Here is a 22,324-nt window from a genome sequence, read left to right as displayed (position 1 = left end):
AAAGTACAGAGTGGGGGTGGGGAGGAGTAGACGGCAGAAATTATAAATACAAAACAAAAAGATCATGTAATTTTGCTTACGCTTTGTCTCCCCAATTAGATACCAAGCTTCTAAAGGGCAATGGCTATTCTACCTTATCTCTGAATCCTTTATAACAGCTTGTCCACTGCGTGTTGGTTTAAATATGACAAAAGTCCATGTTTGACTCTTGATTTTCAGCAATAGTTGAATCCATAGAATTTTTTTTTTTTTTTGAGCAAAAGAAATGACTATTTATTGCTGATGGTGCTAAATATTACCACTGTTGGAAGACTGTCAACTTGTTACAATACTGAACATACTCAGCATTGATCTGGCAGTTATGAATCAGTATTTATACCAAAGAGTTGACAGCTGTGTCCGCACACAAAACTACACATGAATGTATATAGCAGATTTTTAAAAGAAATTCTTGGAATCTATTCTTTTCGTTGTTACTTTTTATTGGAGTGTCGTTGCTTTACAATGCTGTTACTTCTGCTGCACAGCAAAATGAATCAGCCAGACATACACATATATCCCCACCATTTTTTATCCATTGACCTTTAAACTGAAATGACCTGAGATCTTGAAGGCAGCTCAGTCTGAAAAGACAATAAGCCTCTAACGACCAGAGCCTTGAAGGTGAAGTTATACAGCTTTGCTGTTTTGGGAGACATCAGCGCCCCCATCAGGTAAGCCCGGAACCCCTGGGCCATTGAGTGACACTGAGTCCCAGCGGGTCTCAGCAAGTATCGGGGAGATGGATGGAACATTTGATATTCCTGGGATCCCCTGGAGTTGCTCCGGAGGATGCTGAGCGGGGAAGAAGAGATGCAATAACCGTTAGGTTCTCTGGGTCTTCCTCACCACCCCACCCGGCACTGCAATCAGGGAGACACCCCAGTTGGGGATTATGTCAGCTCTGCCTCATGGGGCATCTGTGGGGGGTGGGTGGGTGGGGGGAGGTACCTCCAAAAAAAGAAGGATCGGATCGAACCTGTCTCCAGCCCTGGGAGACAGGGACTGAACACAGAGGGAGAACTGGATCCACAAAGCCTCAGAAGAGCGAGTGCTGATGTCCTGGAGTGTTTCTGCCTCCACAGATCAGGGAGGATCCGGGGCACACAAGGCGGGGCACCCCACGTGCTTCCTCTCCATTTCTGATGCTGCTGATTGGACTACTCAGCTGCATAATTCAAAAGCAGAGAGTCACCAGCCCTTCTGAAATATGCAAAAGCTCAACTGACCTGTCAACCCCCAGTAGACACACGGCCGTTAGTTAGCAAGACTGTGCCTCATTTACATATCACTCCCAAACGAAAATCGCTGCTCCTCAGTCATAAGAGCCACTCACCCTTAGTTCGGCTCATGGGCATTAACAGAACAAATGCTTTCTCTTCCTGGTGGGTGTTGGTGAGTGTGGTCTGAACTCTGCTCTGTACACGTTCCTGAGCCTTTGCTAGGAGGTGCCTCATCTCTCCATTCCTCACCTGGGCTCAGACCGCCCCAAACTCCTTACAGTCCTCCGAGGCAGGGGAGTCAAGAAGAAATGTGCTCCCCTCTTCTTCCTGGAGAATCGCGACTCTTTCTTAGCATCTCGTTTGCACGTTTCCTCTGTGCAGCTGTGTCCCGGTTCCCATTCGTCCCCCTCTTGTGCCACCGCTGATCCGAGCACACCTGAATTGTACGCTTGTGATTCTTTCTTTACGTCTGAGCTATTCGAGGTCATGGCTGCTTTTGTTTCAATGTCGTATTTCTATCGTGAACGGCAATGATCGATCGTAGTGCTGAATTAATTAATTACAGTGGATGGGAAGCTTTTGATGAGATTCCGCGGCCAAGGGTGTCTAAACACCAAATCTGTTTTTAAACGTTTATGTATTTTGGCTGCATGGGGTCTTTGTTGAAGCTGCAGGATCTCCATTGCGTCATGTGGGAGATTTTCTTGTAGAGCACAAATTCTCTAGTTGTGGTGCTCAGGCTTCGGTAGTTGCGGTGCTCAGGCTTAGTTGCTCCACGGCACGTGGGATCTTGGTTCCCCAACCAAGTATCGAACTCATGTCCCCTGCATTGCAAGGCGAATTCTTAAACCACTGGACCACCAGGGAAGCCACTCAAATTCATTTTTGATAGGACTGCTCCATAGGAACTGGGAATGTTTAGCTTGAGGGAAGGAAGACATGGGCTGAAGCAGAAGATGTGGAGAGGACTGTGTGTGGTCTTGAAATACTTAACCTTAGAGTTGAATACAATAGTGAGATAATGCCTGTTTCCAGTGGTGCCAAGAGGGGACAACTAGATCCACTAGGTGGAAAGTATAAGAAAGTACATTTTTGCTGAACATTTCTCTTGTATTCGGAGTTGTCCAAAATGGAACGAGCTCCCTTAGTAACTAATGAATTTTCTGCTCCTAGAAGTGTCTAAACTTTCACTGTTAGGATCACCTAATAACAGCATTGAACTAGACGGGCTTTAAGGCTTCCTCAAATCCCAAGATACCGTGTTCTTGCTTGAAATGTTCATCAGTAAAGCCGGTGGTGGGAAAACTCTATGAGGTTACTAAAATTCATGACAGTTTCCTGGTTGGAAATGCTGCTGCTGCTGTCGCTTCAGTTGTGTCCGACTCTGTGTGACCCCATAGACGGAAGCCCACCAGGCTCCCTCGTCCCTGGGATTCTCCAGGCAAGAACACTGGAGTGGGTTGCCATTTCCTTCTCCAGTGCATGAAAGTGAAAAGTGAAAGGGAAGTCGCTCAGTCGTGTCCGACTCACTCGCCTTCTCCGGATTGGAAATGCTAAACCTCGGCAAAACCTAGGCAAGTTAGGAGAAAAAATATGATAGTGCCTACCAATAACTTTAGATGTGAAACTAGGAATTGCCCCCTGGAAAGATTTCTGTTGTTTTCTGAAGATGGCAACTCCATGAGCCATAGTCACACACACAAAATATTAAACGTTATATCACAATGGGCTCTGGAGACAACAAATGTATGGTCCTCCCGGGGTACAGATCCACTGTAGACCTTCGATTGGTTGTACTAGCCAGTGCCAGGAACAAATACAGAAGATGGATCAGGCTTCCCCGACTGCCAATGCAGGGGACACAGGTTCAATCCCTAGGTTGGGAAGATCCCCTGGGGAAGGAAATGGCAACCCACTCCAGTGTTCTTGGCTGGGAAATCCCATGGACAGAGGAGCCTGGCAGGCTGCAGTTCATGGGGTCGCAAAAGAGTCGGACACGACTGAGCAACTATACAAACAGTAACGATAGTCAAAAGGAGCACGATTGATAATACGGTGATTTCAGGTTCATTTTAAAGAGCAAAAGACCCAGAGTCCTTCCTCAAATTATGTTGGGCTCCACTTTCTCCCCCAAAGAGGCAGCAGCCGTGGTGTGTTTTGTGAAACCTGTTTCTGCAGAGAAGCAGTTGAAAACGTCCACACGTGTGGCTCACAGGGCAAAGTTTTGATGTGTGGTTTATTTCGCTTGTATTTCAACTGTGCGGTTAGCGTGTAAGTTTTGATTTGAGTACTTATTTACATTCATGTGCAGAGAGCCTAAGAATAGCATCTTTTAAAAGGGACTCTGCATATTTAGCTAGATGTGGGAAGGCTGCACAGCACCAGTTTCCTGTCAAGTAATTGTGACTTTTGACAGTTTTTCTTGCTTCTCTCACTCTCCCTTTCCTCTTTTTGTGTTTGCGTACACTCTTTTTTCCTTAAGAGAACGTAACAGAGGTGACACCAAGGCAGTGGTCACTCCTGTCCTAGAAGAGCTTCCTAGAGTGGAATGAAATAATGTTCTTGAGCCCCTTCTACAGATGTGGACACTGAGGCCTGGAGAGGGGAAGGGACCTGTTCAAGGTCAGACAGTGAGTCCAAGTTCAGGGTTCTCATCATTCCACCAAGAAACCTCTAACTGGTACTATTTAAACCATCTCTGGAGCTTCAGAGTAAGAGATGGAGAGAACAGTGAACACAAATGAGGGGTTCCCTTTAATGCACGAGGAGGCATTTGGGGAGTGAAGGCTGTTGAGTAGGAGCGAGAGTGGTAGCTTGATGAAACTGGGCTTAAGGACACCAACTGAAGCTAGTGACCTCAGAATAAAACAAAGCCAGACTGCCGGGGGCATTGGGGGGTACACGTGAGCATGCGTGATTGTGTGTGTGTGTTGGGGGGGCAGTGAGTAGTTCATTGCTTTCAGTCCATGTCCAGAGCAGAATTTAATGTGTTTATGAAGAATTACAAAAATCTAAGTCTCTTCTCCTTTAGTCTGAATCTTGTCCCACCCTCCCTTGCTTCACATCATTAACCTCTCCCCACACGATTCTTGTTTTCCTTCCATTTCCAGTCCCCGACCCCAGCACCCCTCCCCTGCCCCAAGGCCACAGTAACAGGAAAAAAATTAAAATACTTAAATTAGCAAAGTAACTTGAAGGGGCATTTTGATCATTAACGTTGGTTTCTTCCCTACTTTTAATAAATGTGGAAAGTGCTCAGTACATTGTGAGCGCTGAGTAAATATGTGTTGAATGACGTGTGTCTTTTAAACATATTCTTGGATGGTAAAATTAATAACAGCAGGAATTATATTCATTCATTCAGCAAACATTTGTGAAGTGTTTACTGTGTGCCAGACACGGTTCTAGGGCCTGGGGACACGCGAGGAAAGAAAATGGGCAAGGTGTCTGCACACCCAGGTTTATGTTCCAGGCTGTGAGGGATGCCATGGGGAAAGTACTCAGGATTTGGAGTCAGAATGCCTGGATTGGGGGATCCTGCTCTGGTACTGCAGTGTGACACTAAACAGAGCACTTAACCTGTCTGAGTCTCAGTTTATCCACATGTAAGATGAGAATAGAAAAATACTTAACGTCTGGAGTTCATTGCGAGGGCTGTATGTGACACTGATGCAAAGCTGGCCTATAGACACTTCCATGCGCTCAGTCATGTCTGACTCTTTTTCAGTCCCATGGACTGTAGCCCGCCAGGCTCCTCTATCTGTGTAATTTCCCAGGCAAGAGTACTGGAGTGTGTTGCCCTTTACTTATCCAGGGGGATTGAACCTACATCACCCACATCTCCTGCATTGGCAGGCAGATTCTTTACTCCTGAGCCACCTGGGAAGCCCCATAGACACTTATGCACCTGGACAAATGTTATTGACTTTCAGAATATTTGGTGAAGATAGTTTAACAAGAAATCAGTACTAATATTTACCTGGGCAAAGTCAACTTTTGTGGGCAGGGGGAACAGATGCCACCATAAATGGTAAACTGACCCCCATTCTTGTTCCCATTGATGAAGCATCTTCAGGGTTCTATGCCCTTGGTAGCATCTTGTCCCCTCCCACAGGGAGGTAATTGAAGAAATAAGAGCAAGGAGCAGATTCTTAAAAATGCAATGTTGTGGATTTATCTCCTCTCTCTATTTTTTAATGCTTAAATACTTTTGGTGATGGCAGAATTTCCTAACCACTTTATTGGACATTACACGGCTCTTCCAAACTGGGTACTCTCTAAAGGGACAATTTAAACACATTAGCTTAGAAGCGAAAGTGAAACAAGGGTCATCAAACCCCCGGAGGAAAAGAGTTATGTTTTCAGCATTAATGCATCAGCTTCTGTGTGCAACATTAGGAGCACGGCTGCCAGAGGTAGATTCAGTAGAGGAGGCATGGCTTTTTTCAGTCCTTCTCCCCCAGGTGACTAGATAAGTAAAGTAAGCAGATATTTTCATTACATACTTTATCAGATTTTACGGCAATGAACTTGAATCCTTTCATATTGCTCGCCCAAGCTTGCCAAACTTAATGAGGCATAAGATGACGTTAATACTAAACTCAGTTTCGTATTGATGCATTTAATATTAATGGTGCCTGGAACACAAGTTTTCTTTGGGGAAGAAGGATTGATGACTTGCCTAAGATCACACTGTTATAAAATTCAAACTAAGCCCCGATTCTCCAGATTTCTAGTTCATTGGCCTTTACGCAGCCATAAAATTCACTTAAGTAAAGTAAAATCACTTTCCCTCAAGAAATAACTGACTTTAGGAAAATCATGAGAAGGAGAAAAAATGAGTCTCCCACACAGAAAAATTCCAAACAATTTCTAAAGATGCTTCACCCTGAAGGAAAGGGAACTTAATCCCCCACTCCTTGGGCATGGGCCTCACAGAGTAACTTCCTTCCAAGGGGGACAGGATGGAAAGAAGGGGAAAAAGAGTCGCTTTACAGTAGAAAGACTTTGCAAATACTCCCTCAGCCAGACGACCAAGGTCAACAACAACTGTCGTAAATCATCTTGATGATATGTACCTTTGATGTGACGGGATGAGAATGACCTTTAACTCTCTGATCTTCCACCCTAAAGCCGAAACTCCAGTCTCTTTGTGAATCCTACAGAAGAGCTGACCAGGACTCCTCAAAACTGTCAAAGTCATCAAACACAAGGTCACAGCCAAGAAGAGACACAACAGCTAAATGTAATATGGTGTTCTGGATAGGATTCTTTTTTTAAACAACACCAAAAACATTTTGTATTGGGGAATAGCCAACTGACAATGTTGTGATGGTTTCAGGTGAACAGCGAAAGGACTCAGCCATACATATACATGTGTCCATTCTCTCCCAAATCCCCCTCCCCTGCTGCTGCTAAGTCACTTCAGTCGTGTCTGACTCTGTGCGACCCCATAGACGGCAGCCCACCAGGCTCCGCCGTCCCTGGGATTCTCCAGGCAAGAACACTGGAGTGGGTTGCCATTTCCTTCTCCAGTGCATGAAAGTGAAAAGTGAAAGTGAAGTCGCTCAGTCGCGTCCGACTCTTAGCGACCCCATGGACTGCAGCCTACCAGGCTCCTCTGTCCATGGGATTTGCCAGGCAAGAGTACTGGAGTGGGGTGCCATTGCCTTCTCCATCTCCCTCCCCTAGATAGGATTCTAAAACAGAAAAAAGACACTAGATAACAGCTAAGAAAATCTGAATAGAGGATAACCTTTAGGGTTCCCTGGTGGCTCAGACAGTAAAGAACCTGCCTGCCATTGCAGGAGACCCCAGTTCCCTGGAGAAGGAAATGTCTACCCAGTCCAGTATTCTTATCTGGAGAATTCCATGGACAGAGGAGCCTGGTGGGTTACAGTCCATGGGGGTCACAAAGAGTCAAACACAACTGAGCGACTAACACTTTCACTTTCTTTTCTTTTCACTGTTCTTCTTTTAGTTAATAATACTACTACAAATGTTGGTTCATTAATTATAAAAAATGTACCTTTACTAATGTAAGATGAGAGAGGAAGTTGGTTGTGAATTCTATGGAAACTACCATCATCTCCATTTTTCTCTAAAGCTATTTTTTAATCAGTCATAAGTTACAGCATAAATTGCATAAGAAAAACAACTTACCAGATGTCACTTTGCATGCTACAGCTCCAAGATTCCACAAAGACAGTGGCAACCTCTTTGCCTTGGTCGAGGTATGTTGAACCACCTTTGTGGCCCCTGTCATAAAGCCACATTTACACAAGCAGAAGTGAAACTGATTTGCCATCAGAGAGCTATTTATGACAGTCTCCGCCCTCATAAATAGTTACGTACTATCTGCGCCTTTCATTTAAACTTCAGTTGTATGTGAACTGGGGCGCTCATATTTTTCTCTTCCCTATGCCTACACATTAATCATTTTTCCTTTCCAAATGGATTGCAGCTTCCACCCTGCAGTATCCTTTCCTTGAGGATGAGAGTTATTCTGATGGATCTGATTTAACCTAAGCAGCAAGGAAAATCACCCCAGTCCCAAGAGAGACGAAGTATCGGTTCCCCCCGCCCCAAATAGAAGACAACTGGGAGTGATGGATAATATGAGATGATGAAGATAAGCTGATTCTTGATACACAATCCTGAAATTCACCAAAACCAAACGACATTGGGTCATGTGACTGTAGAAATGAGTGTCATACAGTTTTAAATAACTCTTTCTGGAACTTAAATTTTGCGTCCACATTTTTAAAAACAGAACATGAAAACAAGTATTTTTGAAATGCCGTCCAAGAGAAGAAAGCAGAACCTATTCCTCCTTGCTAACACCCAAACAGTCACATCAAGTACAGGGATAAAATCTGTTTGTTTTTTTTTTTAACCTTCAGCTCAGGTAGTGTTTGACCTTCAAAGACAGAGTCAGTCATTACTAGGGTACCCCTCAGTAACTGCAATGGCACCCCACTCCAGTACTCTCGCCTGGAAAATCCCATGGACGGAGGAGCCTGGTAGGCTGCAGTCCATGAGGTCGCTAGGAGTCAGACACGACTGAGCGACTTCACTTTCACTTTTCACCTTCAAGCATTGGAGAAGGAAATGGCAACTCACTCCAGTACTCTTGCCTGGAGAATCCCAGGGACGGGGGAGCCTGGTGGGCTGCAGTCCATGGGGTCGCTAGGAGTCAGACATGACTGAGCGACTTCACTTTCACTTTTCACTTTCATGCATTGGAGAAGGAAATGGCAACCCACTTCAGTGTCCTTGCCTGGAGAGTCCCAGGGACGGCGGAGCCTGGTGGGCTGCCGTCTATGGGGTCACACAGAGTCTGACACGACTGAAGCGACGCAGCAGCAGCAGCAGCAGCAGCAGTAACTGCAGGTATGTTTTTGGTCCAGAGTGGGAAAGCAACAAAAGGTCAGAAAGAATGTGGTCTTAAAAGTTGCTGGCAACATTTAGCAAGCTGGTGTGCCTCATCCATTAGAAAACCATAGAAATACCAATATGGAGTTCAAAACAAAGAAAATCAACATGAACTACCTTCACTAGAGTTGGATTTCTTTGGGCTGAAATCATAACATATGTTCATGTTGTGTGTGCTTAGCTCTCCCTCTACTGGCTGTTTCTCTACTTCAACAGTTACCTGTATTAACCAGAGGTACTACTGAAGTGTGTGCATGCTAAGTTGCTTCAGTCATGTCTGACTCTCTGCAGCTCCCGTGGACTATAGCCCCACCAGGTTCCTCTGTCCATGGGATTCTCCAGGCAAGAATACTGGAGTGGGCTGCCATTTTCTTCTCCAGGGCATCTTCCCTTGCCAGAGATTGAGCTCACATCGCCTGTGCGATTAAATTGGCAGGCAGGTTCTTTACCACTGAGCCACCAGGGAAGCCCCTAATAACTAACATGAATTTTGGTCATTTTTAAAGCTGGGTTCATTAAGGTGGCCTTTGATACTATTGGACACCTGAATGCTAGCTCCATTAGGAGTTTGGGCAAACTACCAAGCTGAGTTTTCACTGAACTCACTAGAAACATTGAAGCAACTGAAAGAGAACTTCCACAGAGTCCCACGGTCACACCCAACCGCCCCCCGCCCCCGACATGTATCACTGGCTCTGCCTTCCAGCCTGGATATAGATGAACTCCAAATACACCCCATCTTTGGGAAAGACTGAGGGCAGGAGGAGAAGGGAGCGACAGAGAATGAGGTGCTTGAATGGCATCACTGACTCAATGGACATGAGTTTGAGCAAGTTCAGGGAGATGGTGAAGGACAGAGAAGCCTGGCGTGCTGCAGTCCATGGGGTCGCAGAGAGTCAGATACAACTGAGTGACTGAACAGTGCCTACAGCCACCAAAAGCTAATCCTTTCTCTCGGGCACCAGATCCCCTTCCTTCTGTCCAACTGCAGGACAAGGTAGATTACTGCCCCCTCTTCATTCATCAGATTTTCAGTGTCCCCTGGATTATTCCCATCAGCATACAAACATGCTGTTACTTATTCCATTTTAACAAACGCTCCCTCTGAGCCCGGCTTCCCTGCCAGCTGCTGTCCCATTCCTCTGTATTTTATGGCGAACACCCTCAAAGAGTTGTTTCTAAAGCTGCCGTCTCAGAGCTCTCTCCTTTTAATCATCAACCCACTCCAGTTAAGCCTTCACTTCTACCACTCTGTGAAACTGTTTGTGTCAGAGTCTCCGGTGATCCTAGTTAATTTTCAACCCTCCTCTTTGTTGACCCATCAATGGCATTTGATCCAGGGGATCACTCCTTCCTCAACACACTTTTTCCCACTCGGCTTCCAGGAACCACGCTCGCCTAGTTTCCTTCCCACCTCCCTGGTTGCACCTCCTCAGCCTCCTTCCCTACTTATTCCTGTTTCCTGGCGATTATAGAATACCCCAAAGCTTAATCTTTGGTCTCTTTTCTTTCTGTCGCACTCTTTTCTTTCTTTTATTCTCACATCTGTATCACCCATATGCGCATCGCTCTCATTTGGTACCTCCAGCCCCGATCTCTCGCATGTCTTACAGCTCACAAGGTATCCCAAACACAACACATGCAAATTAAGCCCCCATTCCCCTGAAACCCCCCTCCACCTGCAGTGTTCCCCAGTTCAGCTCATGACAGCTACATCCAGCCCCTCCTACAAATCCCTCCATGTCACCCTTGATGTCGATGCCTGTCTTTCTTCTACACTCCACATCTGGCTGTCAGGAAGTCTTGCTGAAACCATTAAAGCATGTTCAGAATCTGAACATGTCTCACCCTCTCCACTGCTTCCTCCCCTACGCAAGTCATTATCATCTCTGGTCTTGGTCAGTGGTTCTCAAATTTTGCTGCACTTTGGGATTACCCAAGAGTTCTATGAAGACCTACATGACCTTTTAGAACTAACACCCAAAAAAGATGTCCTTTTCATTATAGGGGACTGGAATGCAAAAGTAGGAAGTCAAGAAACACCTGGAGTAACAGGCAAATTTGGCCTTGGAGTAAGGAATGAAGCAGGGCAAAGGCTAAAATAATAGTTTTGCTAAGAGAACGCACTGGTCATAGCAAACACCCTCTTCCAACAACACAAGAGAAGACTCTACACATGGACATCACCAGATGGTCAACACCAAAATCAGATTGATTATATTCTTTGCAGCCAAAGATGCGGAAGCTCTATACAGTCAGCAAAAACAAGACCGGGAGCTGACTGTGGCTCAGATCATGAACTCCTTATTACCAAATTGAGACTTAAATTGAAGAAAGTAGGGAAAACCACCAGACCATTCAGGTATGACCTAAATCAAATCCCTTATAATTATACAGTGGAAGTGAGAAATAGATTTAAGGGACTAGATCTGATAGACAGAGTGCCTAATGAACTATGGACTGAGGTTCATGACATTGTACAGGAGACAGGGATCAAGATCATCCCCAAGAAAAAGAAATGCAAAAAAGCAAGATGGCTGTCTGAGGAGGCCTTACAAATAGCTATGAAAATAATACAAGTGAAAAGCAAAGGAGAAAAGGAAAGATAAAAGCATTTGAATGCAGAGTTCCAAAGAAGAGCAAGGAGAGATAAGAAAGCCTTCCTCAGCGATCAATGCAAAGAAATAGAGGGAAACAACAGAATGGGAAAAATGAGAGATCTCTTCAAGAAAATTAGAGATACCAAGAGAACATTTCATGCAAAGATGGGCTCGATAAAGAACAGAAATGGTATGGACCTAACAGAAGCAGAAGATATTAAGAAGAGATGGCAAGAATACACAGAAGAATTGTACAAAAAAGATCTTCACGACCCAGATAATCACGATGGTGTGATCACTGACCTAGAGCCAGACATCCTGGAATGTGAAGTCAAGTGGGCCTTAGAAAGCATCACTACGAACAAAGCTAGTGGAGGTGATGGAATTCCAGTTGAGCTATTCCAAATCCTGAAAGATGATGCTGTCAAAGTGCTGCACTCAATATGCCAGCAAATTTAGAAAACTCAGCAGTGGCCACAGGACTGGAAAAGGTCAGTTTTCATTCCAATCCCAAAGAAAGGCAATGCCAAAGAATGCTCAAACTACCGCACAATTGCACTCATCTCACACACTAGTAAAGTAATGCTCAAAATTCTCCAAGCCAGGCTTCAGCAATATGTGAACCGTGAACTTCCTGATGTTCAAGCTCGTTTTAGAAAAGGCAGAGGAACCAGAGATCAAATTGCCAACATCCATCAGATCATAGAAAAAGCAAGAGAGTTCCAGAAAAACATCTATTTCTGCTTTACTGACGATGCCAAAGCTTTTGACTTCGTGGATCACAATAAACTGTGGAAAATTCTGAAAGAGATGGGAATCCCAGACCACCTGATCTGCCTCTTGAGAAACCTATATGCACATCAGGAAGCAGCAGTTAGAACTGGACATGGAACAACAGACTGGTTCCAAATAGGAAAAGGAGTTCATCAAGGCTGTATATTGTCACCCTGCTTATTTACCTTATATGCAGAGTACATCATGAGAAACGCTGGGCTGGAAGAAGCACAAGCTGGAAGCAAGATTGCCAGGAGAAATATCAATAACCTCAGATATGCAGATGACACCACCCTTATGGCAGAAAGTGAAGAGGAACTAAAGAGCCTCTTGATGAAAGTGAAAGAGGAGAGTGAAAAAGTTGGCTTAAAGCTCAACATTCAGAAAACGAAGATCATGGCATCTGGTCCCATCACTTCATGGGAAATAGATGGGGAAACAGTGGAAACAGTGTCAGAATTTATTTTGGGGGGCTCTGAAATCACTGCAGATGGTGACTGCAGCCATGAAATTAAAAGACGCTTACTCCTTGGAAGGAAAGTTATGACCAACCTAGATAGCATATTCAAAAGCAGAGACATTACTTTGCCAACAAAGGTCCATCTAGTCAAGGCTATGATTTTTCCAGTGGTCATGTATGGATGCGACAGTTGGACTGTGAAGAAAGCTGAGTGCCAAAGAATTGATGCTTTTGAACTGTGGTGTTGGAGAAGACTCTTGAGAGTCCCTTGGACTTCAAGGAGATCCAACCAGTCCATTCTGAAGGAGATCAGTCCTGGGTGTTCATTGGAAGGACTGATGCTAAAGCTGAAACTCCAATACTTTGGCCACCTCATGAGAAGAGTTGACTCATTGGAAAAGACCCTGATGCTGGGAGGGATTTGAGGCACGAGGAGAAGGGGATGACAGAGGATGAGATGGCTGGATGGCATCACCGACTCGATGGACATGAGTTTGAGTGAACTTCAGGAGTTGGTGATGGACAGGGAGGCCTCACATGCTGCGATTCATGGGGTCGCAAAGAGTCAGACACGACTGAGCGACTGAAATGAACGGAAGAATCTTATAAAATACTAATGCCTGGCTGCCACCCCCTTGATATGTTGATTTAATTGGCACAGGGTGTGACCTGGGTACTGGGATTTTTCACCCCTCTCTAGGTGATTCTCATGAGCATCAAAGTTTGGGAATCCCTGGCATAGATGTGATAATGACCACCTAACTGATCTCCCCACTCTGTGCTTCCTCCCTACAATCTACTCTCAACAAATAGACTTAAAATTTTTTTTTAATTCATCTATTTTTTGCTGCACTGGGTCCTTGTTGCTGCACACAAGTTTTCTCTAGTTGTGATGAGCAGGGGCTACTAATTGCGGTGTGCAGGCTTCTCGTTGCAGTGGCTTCTCTTGTTGCGGAGCCTGGGCTCTAGGGCACGTGGGCTCAGTAGTTGTGGCAGATGGATTTAGTTGCCCCATGGCATGTTGAATCTTCCTGGACCAGGGATCAAAACTGTGTCCCCTGCATTGTCAGGATTCTTAACCACTCGACCACCAGGGAAGTCCAGAGGTAATTTCAATTATAAATTACATTATATTTCTGCTAAAAAGCTCTCCAGTGGTACTCCACATGACTGACAGTAAAAGGCAAAGCCTATGCACTGGCCTACAAAGTCTTTCATGAGCTGCAGTGTCCCCCACCCCACCTCACCCCATCACCTCTCTGACCTCTATTACAGTTCCCCTCACTCACTGCTCAAATGCCAGCTACCTCTTTGCTTTCTGTGAACACATCAAGGATCTTCTCACCCTCGGACCTTTACACTAAGTGTTCCCTCTATTTGACAGCCTCTTTCCCCCAGATATCCGCATTATCAAATATTAGCTCAAATATAGCATTCTCAATTATAATTTAAAATCTCCAGCTTCTGTCTTTCTCTTGTGTGAGGTTAAAAAGTGATGAGGTAGAGGATGGTGTCTTCAGATAAGGAAGATTGGGGAAAGGGCAGAGTTGGAGTAAAAGTGTAGTTCCTTTGGAGACGTGTTACATTTCTGATACACATTACACACACAGATCTGACACAGCGTCAAGTAGGGGAGGAGCTGGGGCTGGGCTACAAACATGGGAACAAACAGATGGTTTTTAAAGCTTTGGTTCTCTGGGGATCACTTGGGGGAGACAATTTTAAGAAGTGGCCCCTGTGGAATACCTATATTTTGAGAAGATATACAGGAAGATTGAGAAAAATTAGAAGAAAAACTAAGAGTTTTTCTTGGAGGGTCCTAGAAGACTTTCTAGGTAGCTAACGTATGTCACTTGGTACTAAGATGACAATAAGGACAGATACATGTTACTGAATTTGTCCTGATGGACAATCACAAAAACTGACCAGGAGAGTTGCAGTGTTATGGTGAGGCCAAAGACTTGGAGTTATCTCAATTCTAGTGCAAAGTAAGAGAACTGGAAACAGCACATATTCATGTCTTCATGTGTTAATAAGAGGGTTCTTTCTTTTTTAAATTTATGTATTTATTTGGCTGTGCCAGGTCTTAGCTACAGCATGCAGGGTCTTTTAGTTGCTATCTGAGAGATCTTTAACTGGAGTGGATGAACTCTGAGTTGCAGTATGTGGGATCTAGTTCCCAGACTAGGCATTGGGAACTAGGCACTAGGCATCCTCAGCCCCCTGCATTGGGAGTATGGAGTCTTAGTCACTGGACCACCAGGTAAGTCCTAATAAGTGCATGCCTGCATGCTCAGGTCGCCTCCAATTCTTTGCAACCCCTCTTTCCCTGTGGACTGGACCGCTAGGCTCCTCTGTCCATGGGATTTTCCAGGCAAGAATACTGGAGCCATTTCTTCCTCTAGGGGATCCTCCTGACCCAGGAATCCAACCCGGGTCTCCTACATCTCCTGCATTGGTAGGCAGATTCTTTTACCAATGTTCCACCGGGAAGTCATGTTGCAGTAAGAGGGGTTCTTAATTTCTGGTCTATGAATAAAGGAGATCATGGATGGGTTTCAGAAAACCATGATCCCAGGTCCTGCCTCCAAACTCTACAAAGCTGTCCGTGTGTGCGTCTTTCTGGAGAAACTTCCGAAGCTTTCATGATGGTTATTGATACGTCCCATTTGCCTGAGACCAGAGTGATCAACTGGCGGCCAAGTCTGGACCTCACAGCGTTACTTGACTGCTGCATGGTCTCTTCCAGGCTCTAAATCTAGTCTCCTGCACACTGGTGGGCTTGTCATCACTCTCTTCCCCCTCATATTCCCGCGGACCTAATGCATCCTAGGCTCCTCCACCTTATTTAGACACCATCCACATCCACCCTCTTGTTTTGGCTCCCTGGCGCAGCCTCTGTCCATAAGCTCTGTCCGGTAGCTGTACTGCTCAGGTCAAGGTTTCTAATGCCAGAGCTGCGGTGGCGTTCGGATGCTAGCATCCTACAGCCCTTTGACCCCCGGCTGACTGGCCTCAGTAGCTCTGCTCCGTCTTCCAGGGCCTCCGGGAGCCGCCGCAGGAAGGCGGGGCGGACCCTTGCACTCGTGGTTTTTCTCGGGACAGCTTTACGATATGTTTCCGTCGTTTTACGACAGGACAGGGTTGCTTGGTGGCTGTCAATTTCCCCCGTGGTCCGAGTAGATATCTACATTTTCTGGGGTGGCGGCTGCTACGACAGCGGAGAGATGAGGCAGAAGCGCAAAGGTGCGACAGGGAGAGGGAACGGGTGATGGAAGGGAAGGGGCGAACCCGGGCCATCAGATGCTGAAGTCGGGTTTTCCCGCGGGAATCTGCTGTCTGGCAGTCTCCCCACCACCTGTGGTCAGTTTGTGAACTCGTCTTTCCCTGCTACTGTGCTTTTTAAACCGGCCTATCCTTATTCTTCCTTTTTGGCCATCACTTGGTGTCTTTTGCATAAATGATAAAAGCTCTGTTCCAAGAAATTTACGTGATCGATGGATTTAACACGGTCTCGAACTCTTAATTTGCTAAGATTTTACTACACATTTCACGTCCTTTTTGATTTGAGATTGTTTTAAAGTTCTAAATGTTTTTTAAAAAGGAAAGAGAAATGCCGAGTTATTCTTGGGATTTGTGGGGTAATTAGGCAATTATTCCCATTTGTATTACCTCCGGAGTTAATTACCTCCTGAGCGTGGAGCGATTTCATCTTTAGTTTTTCAACCGGATCGAGTCAAATTTCAAATATTTTCTTGCAGGTGGTAGTGTTATCTCTGTAAATTCATTTGAGAAGTCGGTCTAATAGTAATGATGGTTATGATAATCGTAGCTACCGTTTATTGAGCCTTTGCTAATAATTCTTATGTGGGTATCATCTCCAGATTACAAATGAAGAAGCTGAGGTTAAAAGAATTAAGTAACTTTCCTAGCCCAAGATTATATTTAGGAAACGGAACCGAATTTGTTGGTCAGGCTGTTTCTCCGAATCCCCCAAACAAACAAAAAAACTGCCCTTGATTACTATGCCTCTTGGCATCAGGTACTCCAAGTATCCAAATTACCTTCAGTTGCTTTGTGGGCTCAAAGACTGCTTGCCCCTAATTAGTTAGTTATCTTCTCCCTCTAACTTGCTCCTCTATCTGTAGGCCAGACAGCTTTACTTTTAATTTCATCTATTACCAAGCCCTGCTGGTTCCTACAGAAATTGCCTCTTGCAGTAGTTTATCCTCATTCTAGCCACCATTCCTCTAACCCACCTTCACTGAAGAACTAATATTCGAATAATAGACTTTCACATGTACATTATTTCACTTGGTTCTTGCACTGGCCTTGTGAAATGTGTATGTATTATCCCAATTTTGCCAACAAGGAACAGGGAGCTCAGAAGGCATTGATCTTCCCATTACGACATAGCCAGTAGGATTTGGGAGCTAGGGACTGAGTCTGTCATCCAAGTGTTCTGCTTTAAATCTTCTGTGTTTTTTTTTTAAAGTTATCTTTCAAGAGCCTTTTACTTAGTATGCAGATTATGTGTATTCTTTCATCTTCTGAATCGTTTTTTGTATGCTCATTTTCTGTAGTGTATTTTGTATATAGTTGACCGTTGAACAACCCCGGGGTTGGAGGCACTGCCCCCACCACCATGCAGTTGAAAATCCAAATACTGCTATCTCTGCCTCAAAAGCAAAGAAATTGACAAATGACTCACCCAGGGGCAGTAAGCTCACACAGTTTGGATAGCATTAGGACTCAAATCCTAGTTCTTTTGTTTCCACATATTGTGGTCGCTAATTAAACAAAAACTTTTCCCCATACTTAGTTAATTTAAGGATCTGAAAAATACAGGTACTGTATTTATTGAGGAAAAAAAAAAACACACACATATAAGTGGACACACACAGTTCAAGCCAGTGTTCAAGGATCAATCTGTACTTATTTTCTTTAAACACTACTTTGATCTTTTTACTCCCAAACTCAAGAACATATAATTCTCCACTGTGTATTGCATTTTTTGTCGAGTAGCCAGTGTACCCTGTGATCTGATTTTACCCAACCCTGTCAGAAAGGCTCCATTCCAGTTTGGCAACACTTTCATATAAACATGATCGGTAATTCCTATACCTAACATTGTTCCTTCTGGATTGCCCTCTGTTTTGCTTGTCCAAACCCTGCCCTTTCTCTAAAGATCTCTCTGATTTCCTCCATGAAGACTTTTCTTACTAATTTACTTCTCCAGATAATTTTCGATACACCGAAGAGCTGTCCAAATGTTTTTAAATCTTCATCTCCATGTATGCCTCGTTTCACTGTGTTTAGCTTTAATGTACTTCACAGATACTGTGTTTTGTTTGTTTATTTTTACCAAATGAAGGTTTGGAGCAACTCTGTGTTGAGCAAGTCTGTCAGTGCCATATTGCCAACAGCATTTGCTCAGTTCACAACTCAGTCGTGTTTTGGTAATTCCCACAGTATTTCAGACTTTTTCACTGTTTCTGTGTGTGTTATGGTGCTCTGTACTCAGTGATCATTGATACTACTATTGTAATTGTTTGGGGTCCCACAAACTGCCACGTAAGATGACGAACTTAATCAATAAATGATGTGTTCTGACTGCTCCACCTGTTGGCCATTCCCCCATCTTCATCCCTCTCCTTGGGCCTCCCTGTTCCTTTGGACAATGAGGACTGATAAATGCTACTGAATTAGGCCAGTTAGTACCCCTACAACAGCCTTCAAGGGTTCAGGTATAAGGCAGGGTCATACATCTTTCACTTTAAATTAATAGCCCCAAATGATTAAGCTTAGTGAGGAAGGCCTGTTGAAAACTGAGATAGACTGAGTGCTAACTCAACAGCCAAGTTGTGAATGCAAAGGGAAAGTTCTTGAAGGAATTTGAAAATGATATTCTAGTGAACTCATGAATGATAAGGAAACAAACCAGCCTTATTGCTGCTAATGGAGAAGGTTTTGGGATCTGCATGGATCAGCCAGCCATGGCATTCCCTTAAACCCAAGCCTAACCTAAGACAAGGCCCTAACTCTAATTCTGTGAGGGCTGAGAGAGGTAAGGAAACTGCAGAAGAAAGGTTTGAAGCTAGCAGGGCTCACTTTTGTGAAGTTTAAGGAAAGAAGTCATCTGTACAGCATCAAAGTGCATGGCAGAGCAGCAAGTTATCCAGAAGATATAGCTAAGATAATTCATGAAGGTGGCTGTACTAAACAAGAGATTTTCAGTGTAGACAGAACAGGATTCTATTGGAAGAAGATGCCACCAAGACTTTCGAAGCTAGAGAGGAAAGGTCAGTGCCTGCCTTGAGAGCTTCAGAGGGCAGGATGACTCTCTTGTGGCTCAGCTGGTAAAGAATCCACCTGCAATGCAGAACACCTGGGTTCAATCCCTGGGTTGGGAAGATCCCCTGAAGGAGGGAAAGGCTACCCACTCCAGTATTCTGGCTTAGAGAATTCCATGAGCTATGTAGTCCATGGGGTCACAAAGAATCAGACACGACTGAGCGACTTTCACAATCACAATGCAGATGGTCTGATGGCTCAGTGATAAAGAACCCACCTGCCAAGGCAGGAGATGGGGGTTTGATCCCTGAGTTGGGAAGATCCCCTGGAGGAGGAAATGGCAACCCACTCCCCTATTCTTGCCTGGGAAATCCCATGGACAGACAAGCCTGGTGGGCTATAGTTCATGGGGTTTCAATAGAGTAAGATACGACTTGGCGACTGAACAGCAACAAAATGCTTATTTACCATTCTGAATTATGCTACATCTTCTCTGCCTGTGCTCTGTAAATGGAACAAAGTGTGGATAAACAGCACACCTGTTTACAACATGGTTTACTGATATTTTATGCCCGCTGTTGAGAGCAGAGCCCTTTAAAGTATCACTGCTCGTTGTTGATGTGTCTAGTCATCCACGCGCTCTGGTGGAGATGTAGGAGATTAACGTCTTCATCCCTGCTCACACAGCATCCATTGCACAGTCTCATCCAGGAGTCATTTCAACTTTCAAGTCTTATTATTTAAGAAATCCATAGCTTGTGATTCCTCTGATGGACATGGGCAAAGTCAACTGAAAACCTGGAAAGGATTCACCATTCTCGGTGCCATTAAAAACATTTGTGATTCATGGGAAGAGGTGAAAAAAAAAAAAACTACATTAATAGGAGTTTGGAAGAAGTTGCTTCCAACCCTCATGATGACTTTGAGGGGTTCAAGACGTCAGTGGAGGAAGTCCCTGCAGATGTGGAAACAGCAGGGTAACTAGAAGTGGAGCCTGAAGATGTGTCTGAATTGCTTCAGTGTCACAGAAAACTTTAATGGATGAGGAGTTGCCTCTTACGGGTGAGCAAAGAAACTGGTTTGTTTAGACAGAGTCTGCTGCTGGTGAAGATGCTGTGAAGATTGTTGAAATGATAATAAAAGCTTTAGAATATTAAACTTACTTGATAAAGCAGCAGCAGGGTTTGAGGAGATCAACTCCAGTTTTGAAAGAATTTCTACCGTGGGTAAAATGCCACCCAACAGCATTGCATGCACAGAGAAATTGTTCATGAAAGGAAGAGTCAGGGGATGCAGCAGACTTTCAGTGTTGTCCTATTTTAAGAGATTGCCACAGCCACCCCAGCCTTCAGCATCCACCACCCTGAGCAGTTGGCAGCCTTCAACATCGAGGCAAAACTCAACACCAGTAAAAAGAGTATATTTGCTGAAGGCTCAGATGGTAGCTCAGCTAGTAAAGAATCTGTCTGCAATGAGGGAGACCTGGGTTCGATCCCTGGGATGGGAACATCCCCTGGAGGAGGAAATGGCAACCCACTCCAGTATTCTTGCCTGGGAAATCTCATGGACAGAGGAGCCTGGCGGGGTACAGTCCGTGGGGTCGCAAAAAGTCAGATACAGCTGAGCAACTGAGCACCCACGTAGACCTTGTGACTATTGAGTGCCCATAAGCAATAGGTTTTGGGGTTTCCCAGGTGACTCAGTGGTAAAGAATCTGCCTGTAGGTTGCAGGTTGCTATTGCGGGACATGTCCACAAGGCGGCAGCACGTTTCCATGCCTCTCTCTTGTTACTAAGGTAAGCAGCATGCATGCTAAGTCACTTCAGCAGTGTCTGACTCTCTGCTACCCCACGGAAGGTAGCCCGCCAGATTTCTCTATCCATAGGGTTCTCCAGGCAAGTATACTGGAGTGGGTTGCCATTTCCTCCTTCAGAGAATCTTTCCCACCCAGGAATCGAACCTGGGTCTCCTGCAGCTTCTGCATTTCAGGGGATCTTTATCGCAGAGCCACCGGGGAGGCTTGGGGAAATTCCTGTTATCTCCTTGTTAATTAGAATGCTGTGTAGCGCTAGTGGTTAAGAACCTGCCTGCCAATGTTAGGAGACATAAGAGACTTGGGTTCAATTCCTGTCGGGAAGATTCTGTGGAGGAGGAAATGGCAACCCACTCCAGTATTTTCGTTTGTGAAATCCCATAGACGGAGAAGCTTGGCGGGCTATAGTCTATGGGGTCGCCAAGAGTCAGATACAGCTGGGCAGCTGAGCGCACACGTAGTCTTTATGAATATTCAGTGCCCATAAGCAATAGTTTTGGGGTTTCGCAAGTGGCTCAGTGGTAAAGAATCTGCCTGTAGGTTGAAGGTTGCTATTGCGGGACGTGTCCACAAGGCGGCAGCACTTTTCCATGCCTCACTTGTTAACTAAGGTAAGCAGAGCCTTGGGGAAATTCCTGCTCTCTCCTTGTAGATTAGAGTGCCCTGGCGCCAGTGGTAAAGAACCTGCCTGCCAATGCTAGGAGACATAAGAGACGAGGGTTCGATCCCTGGGTCGGGAAGATCCCCTGGAGGAGGGCGTGGCAACCCACTCCACTGCTCTTGCCTGGGAAATCCCATGGACAGAGTAGCTTGGTGGGCTACAGTCCATGGGGTCGCAAAGAGTCAAGACCGGATTGAAGTGTCTTACACGCACACCCGTGCCAAAAGAAGCCACCCAAAACTTGTGTCTCTCATTTATTTAAGGCATATTGCTTTTGCACACTTAGCAGACTATAGTACACTGTAAATGTAACTTGTGTGTGCACCGGGAAGCCAAAATATTCGTGTGACATACTTTATTGTAGTATGCCCTTTTTTGTGGTCGCCTGGAACCAAACTGCATGAGGTCTGCCTGTATTTTTTTTATCACCTGAAGCCCCTTTTCCCTCCAAATACATTCTTATGCAGAACTTCAATATATAAACAGATGGAAGTGAAGCTGCTTGGGTTGAAATGGAGAAAGAGACCTTCCTTCTGCCCCTACCCCCCACTTTACCTTCCTCACCACCAGCCCTGTCTGTTACATGGCCCCTTGGGCACTTCTGTAGAATACTGAGGGGTTGAGTTACACAGTTTAGAAAGCGTTAGCCTCCTATTATAAATGGACTTCTCTCAAATTGTTTATGGTAGCTGTGTCTCAGGAAATTAGAGGTGCTTTGGCACGGTGGGAAAAAAGCATGTAAGTTGTGAGGGAAAGGCCTGAATTTGAGTCTTAACCATGTCATTTACAGTGATGTCTTAACTTGCCTTGATTATTCACATCTGTGAAATGGGAAAACGGTACCCACCTTCCAGTGTTGTTGTGAGGTCTCAAATGAGATCAAGTAAATGGGAGGGCCAGGGCTTTCTCGTCTTGCCCCCTCTCTGATGACATCGCTATCTTTAGACACCAGCTTTCTCTGCAGGCAGGAAGTGTGCTTGCTAGCAGCTCCTGAGCTGAAATCTCACAGCTTTTACCACTGGAAAC

At 45.0% G+C, this 22,324-nt stretch overlaps 2 protein-coding genes across 6 annotated transcripts in view; one reads left to right on the top strand and one right to left on the bottom strand.

Annotated features, from left to right (window-relative positions):
• Positions 1-7,559, bottom strand: part of NUGGC (nuclear GTPase, germinal center associated) — a 48,656-nt gene extending 41,097 nt beyond the window's left edge. The window contains exons 1-2 of one of the 5 annotated variants that reach the window (XM_019965837.2): positions 7,425-7,554; positions 6,341-6,452 (exon numbers count right to left, since the gene is read on the bottom strand). The gene's annotated coding sequence lies outside the window, so the exon portion shown is untranslated. Of the gene's footprint in view, positions 1-80; positions 330-6,340; positions 6,453-7,424 lie in introns of those variants that run through there. The other 4 variants (XM_019965836.2, XM_070794419.1, XM_019965835.2 and 1 more) reach the window with 4 other exon arrangements.
• An 8,060-nt stretch (positions 7,560-15,619) lies between these two features.
• The window catches only part of ELP3 (elongator acetyltransferase complex subunit 3), a 118,829-nt gene continuing 112,124 nt past the window's right edge, over positions 15,620-22,324 (top strand). Inside the window, exon 1 of the mRNA XM_019965833.2 lies at positions 15,620-15,776. Within this exon, the coding sequence (XP_019821392.1) occupies positions 15,758-15,776 (19 nt within the window). The 5' untranslated portion in view covers positions 15,620-15,757. The remainder of the gene's footprint in view (positions 15,777-22,324) is intronic.

This window comes from Bos indicus, chromosome 8, assembly GCF_029378745.1.
Source record: "Bos indicus isolate NIAB-ARS_2022 breed Sahiwal x Tharparkar chromosome 8, NIAB-ARS_B.indTharparkar_mat_pri_1.0, whole genome shotgun sequence".
In the NCBI taxonomy this organism is placed as follows: Eukaryota; Metazoa; Chordata; class Mammalia; order Artiodactyla; family Bovidae; genus Bos; species Bos indicus.
The sequence above is the reverse complement of the archived record's forward strand: the minus strand, read 5'-3'. Positions and strand labels throughout refer to the sequence as shown.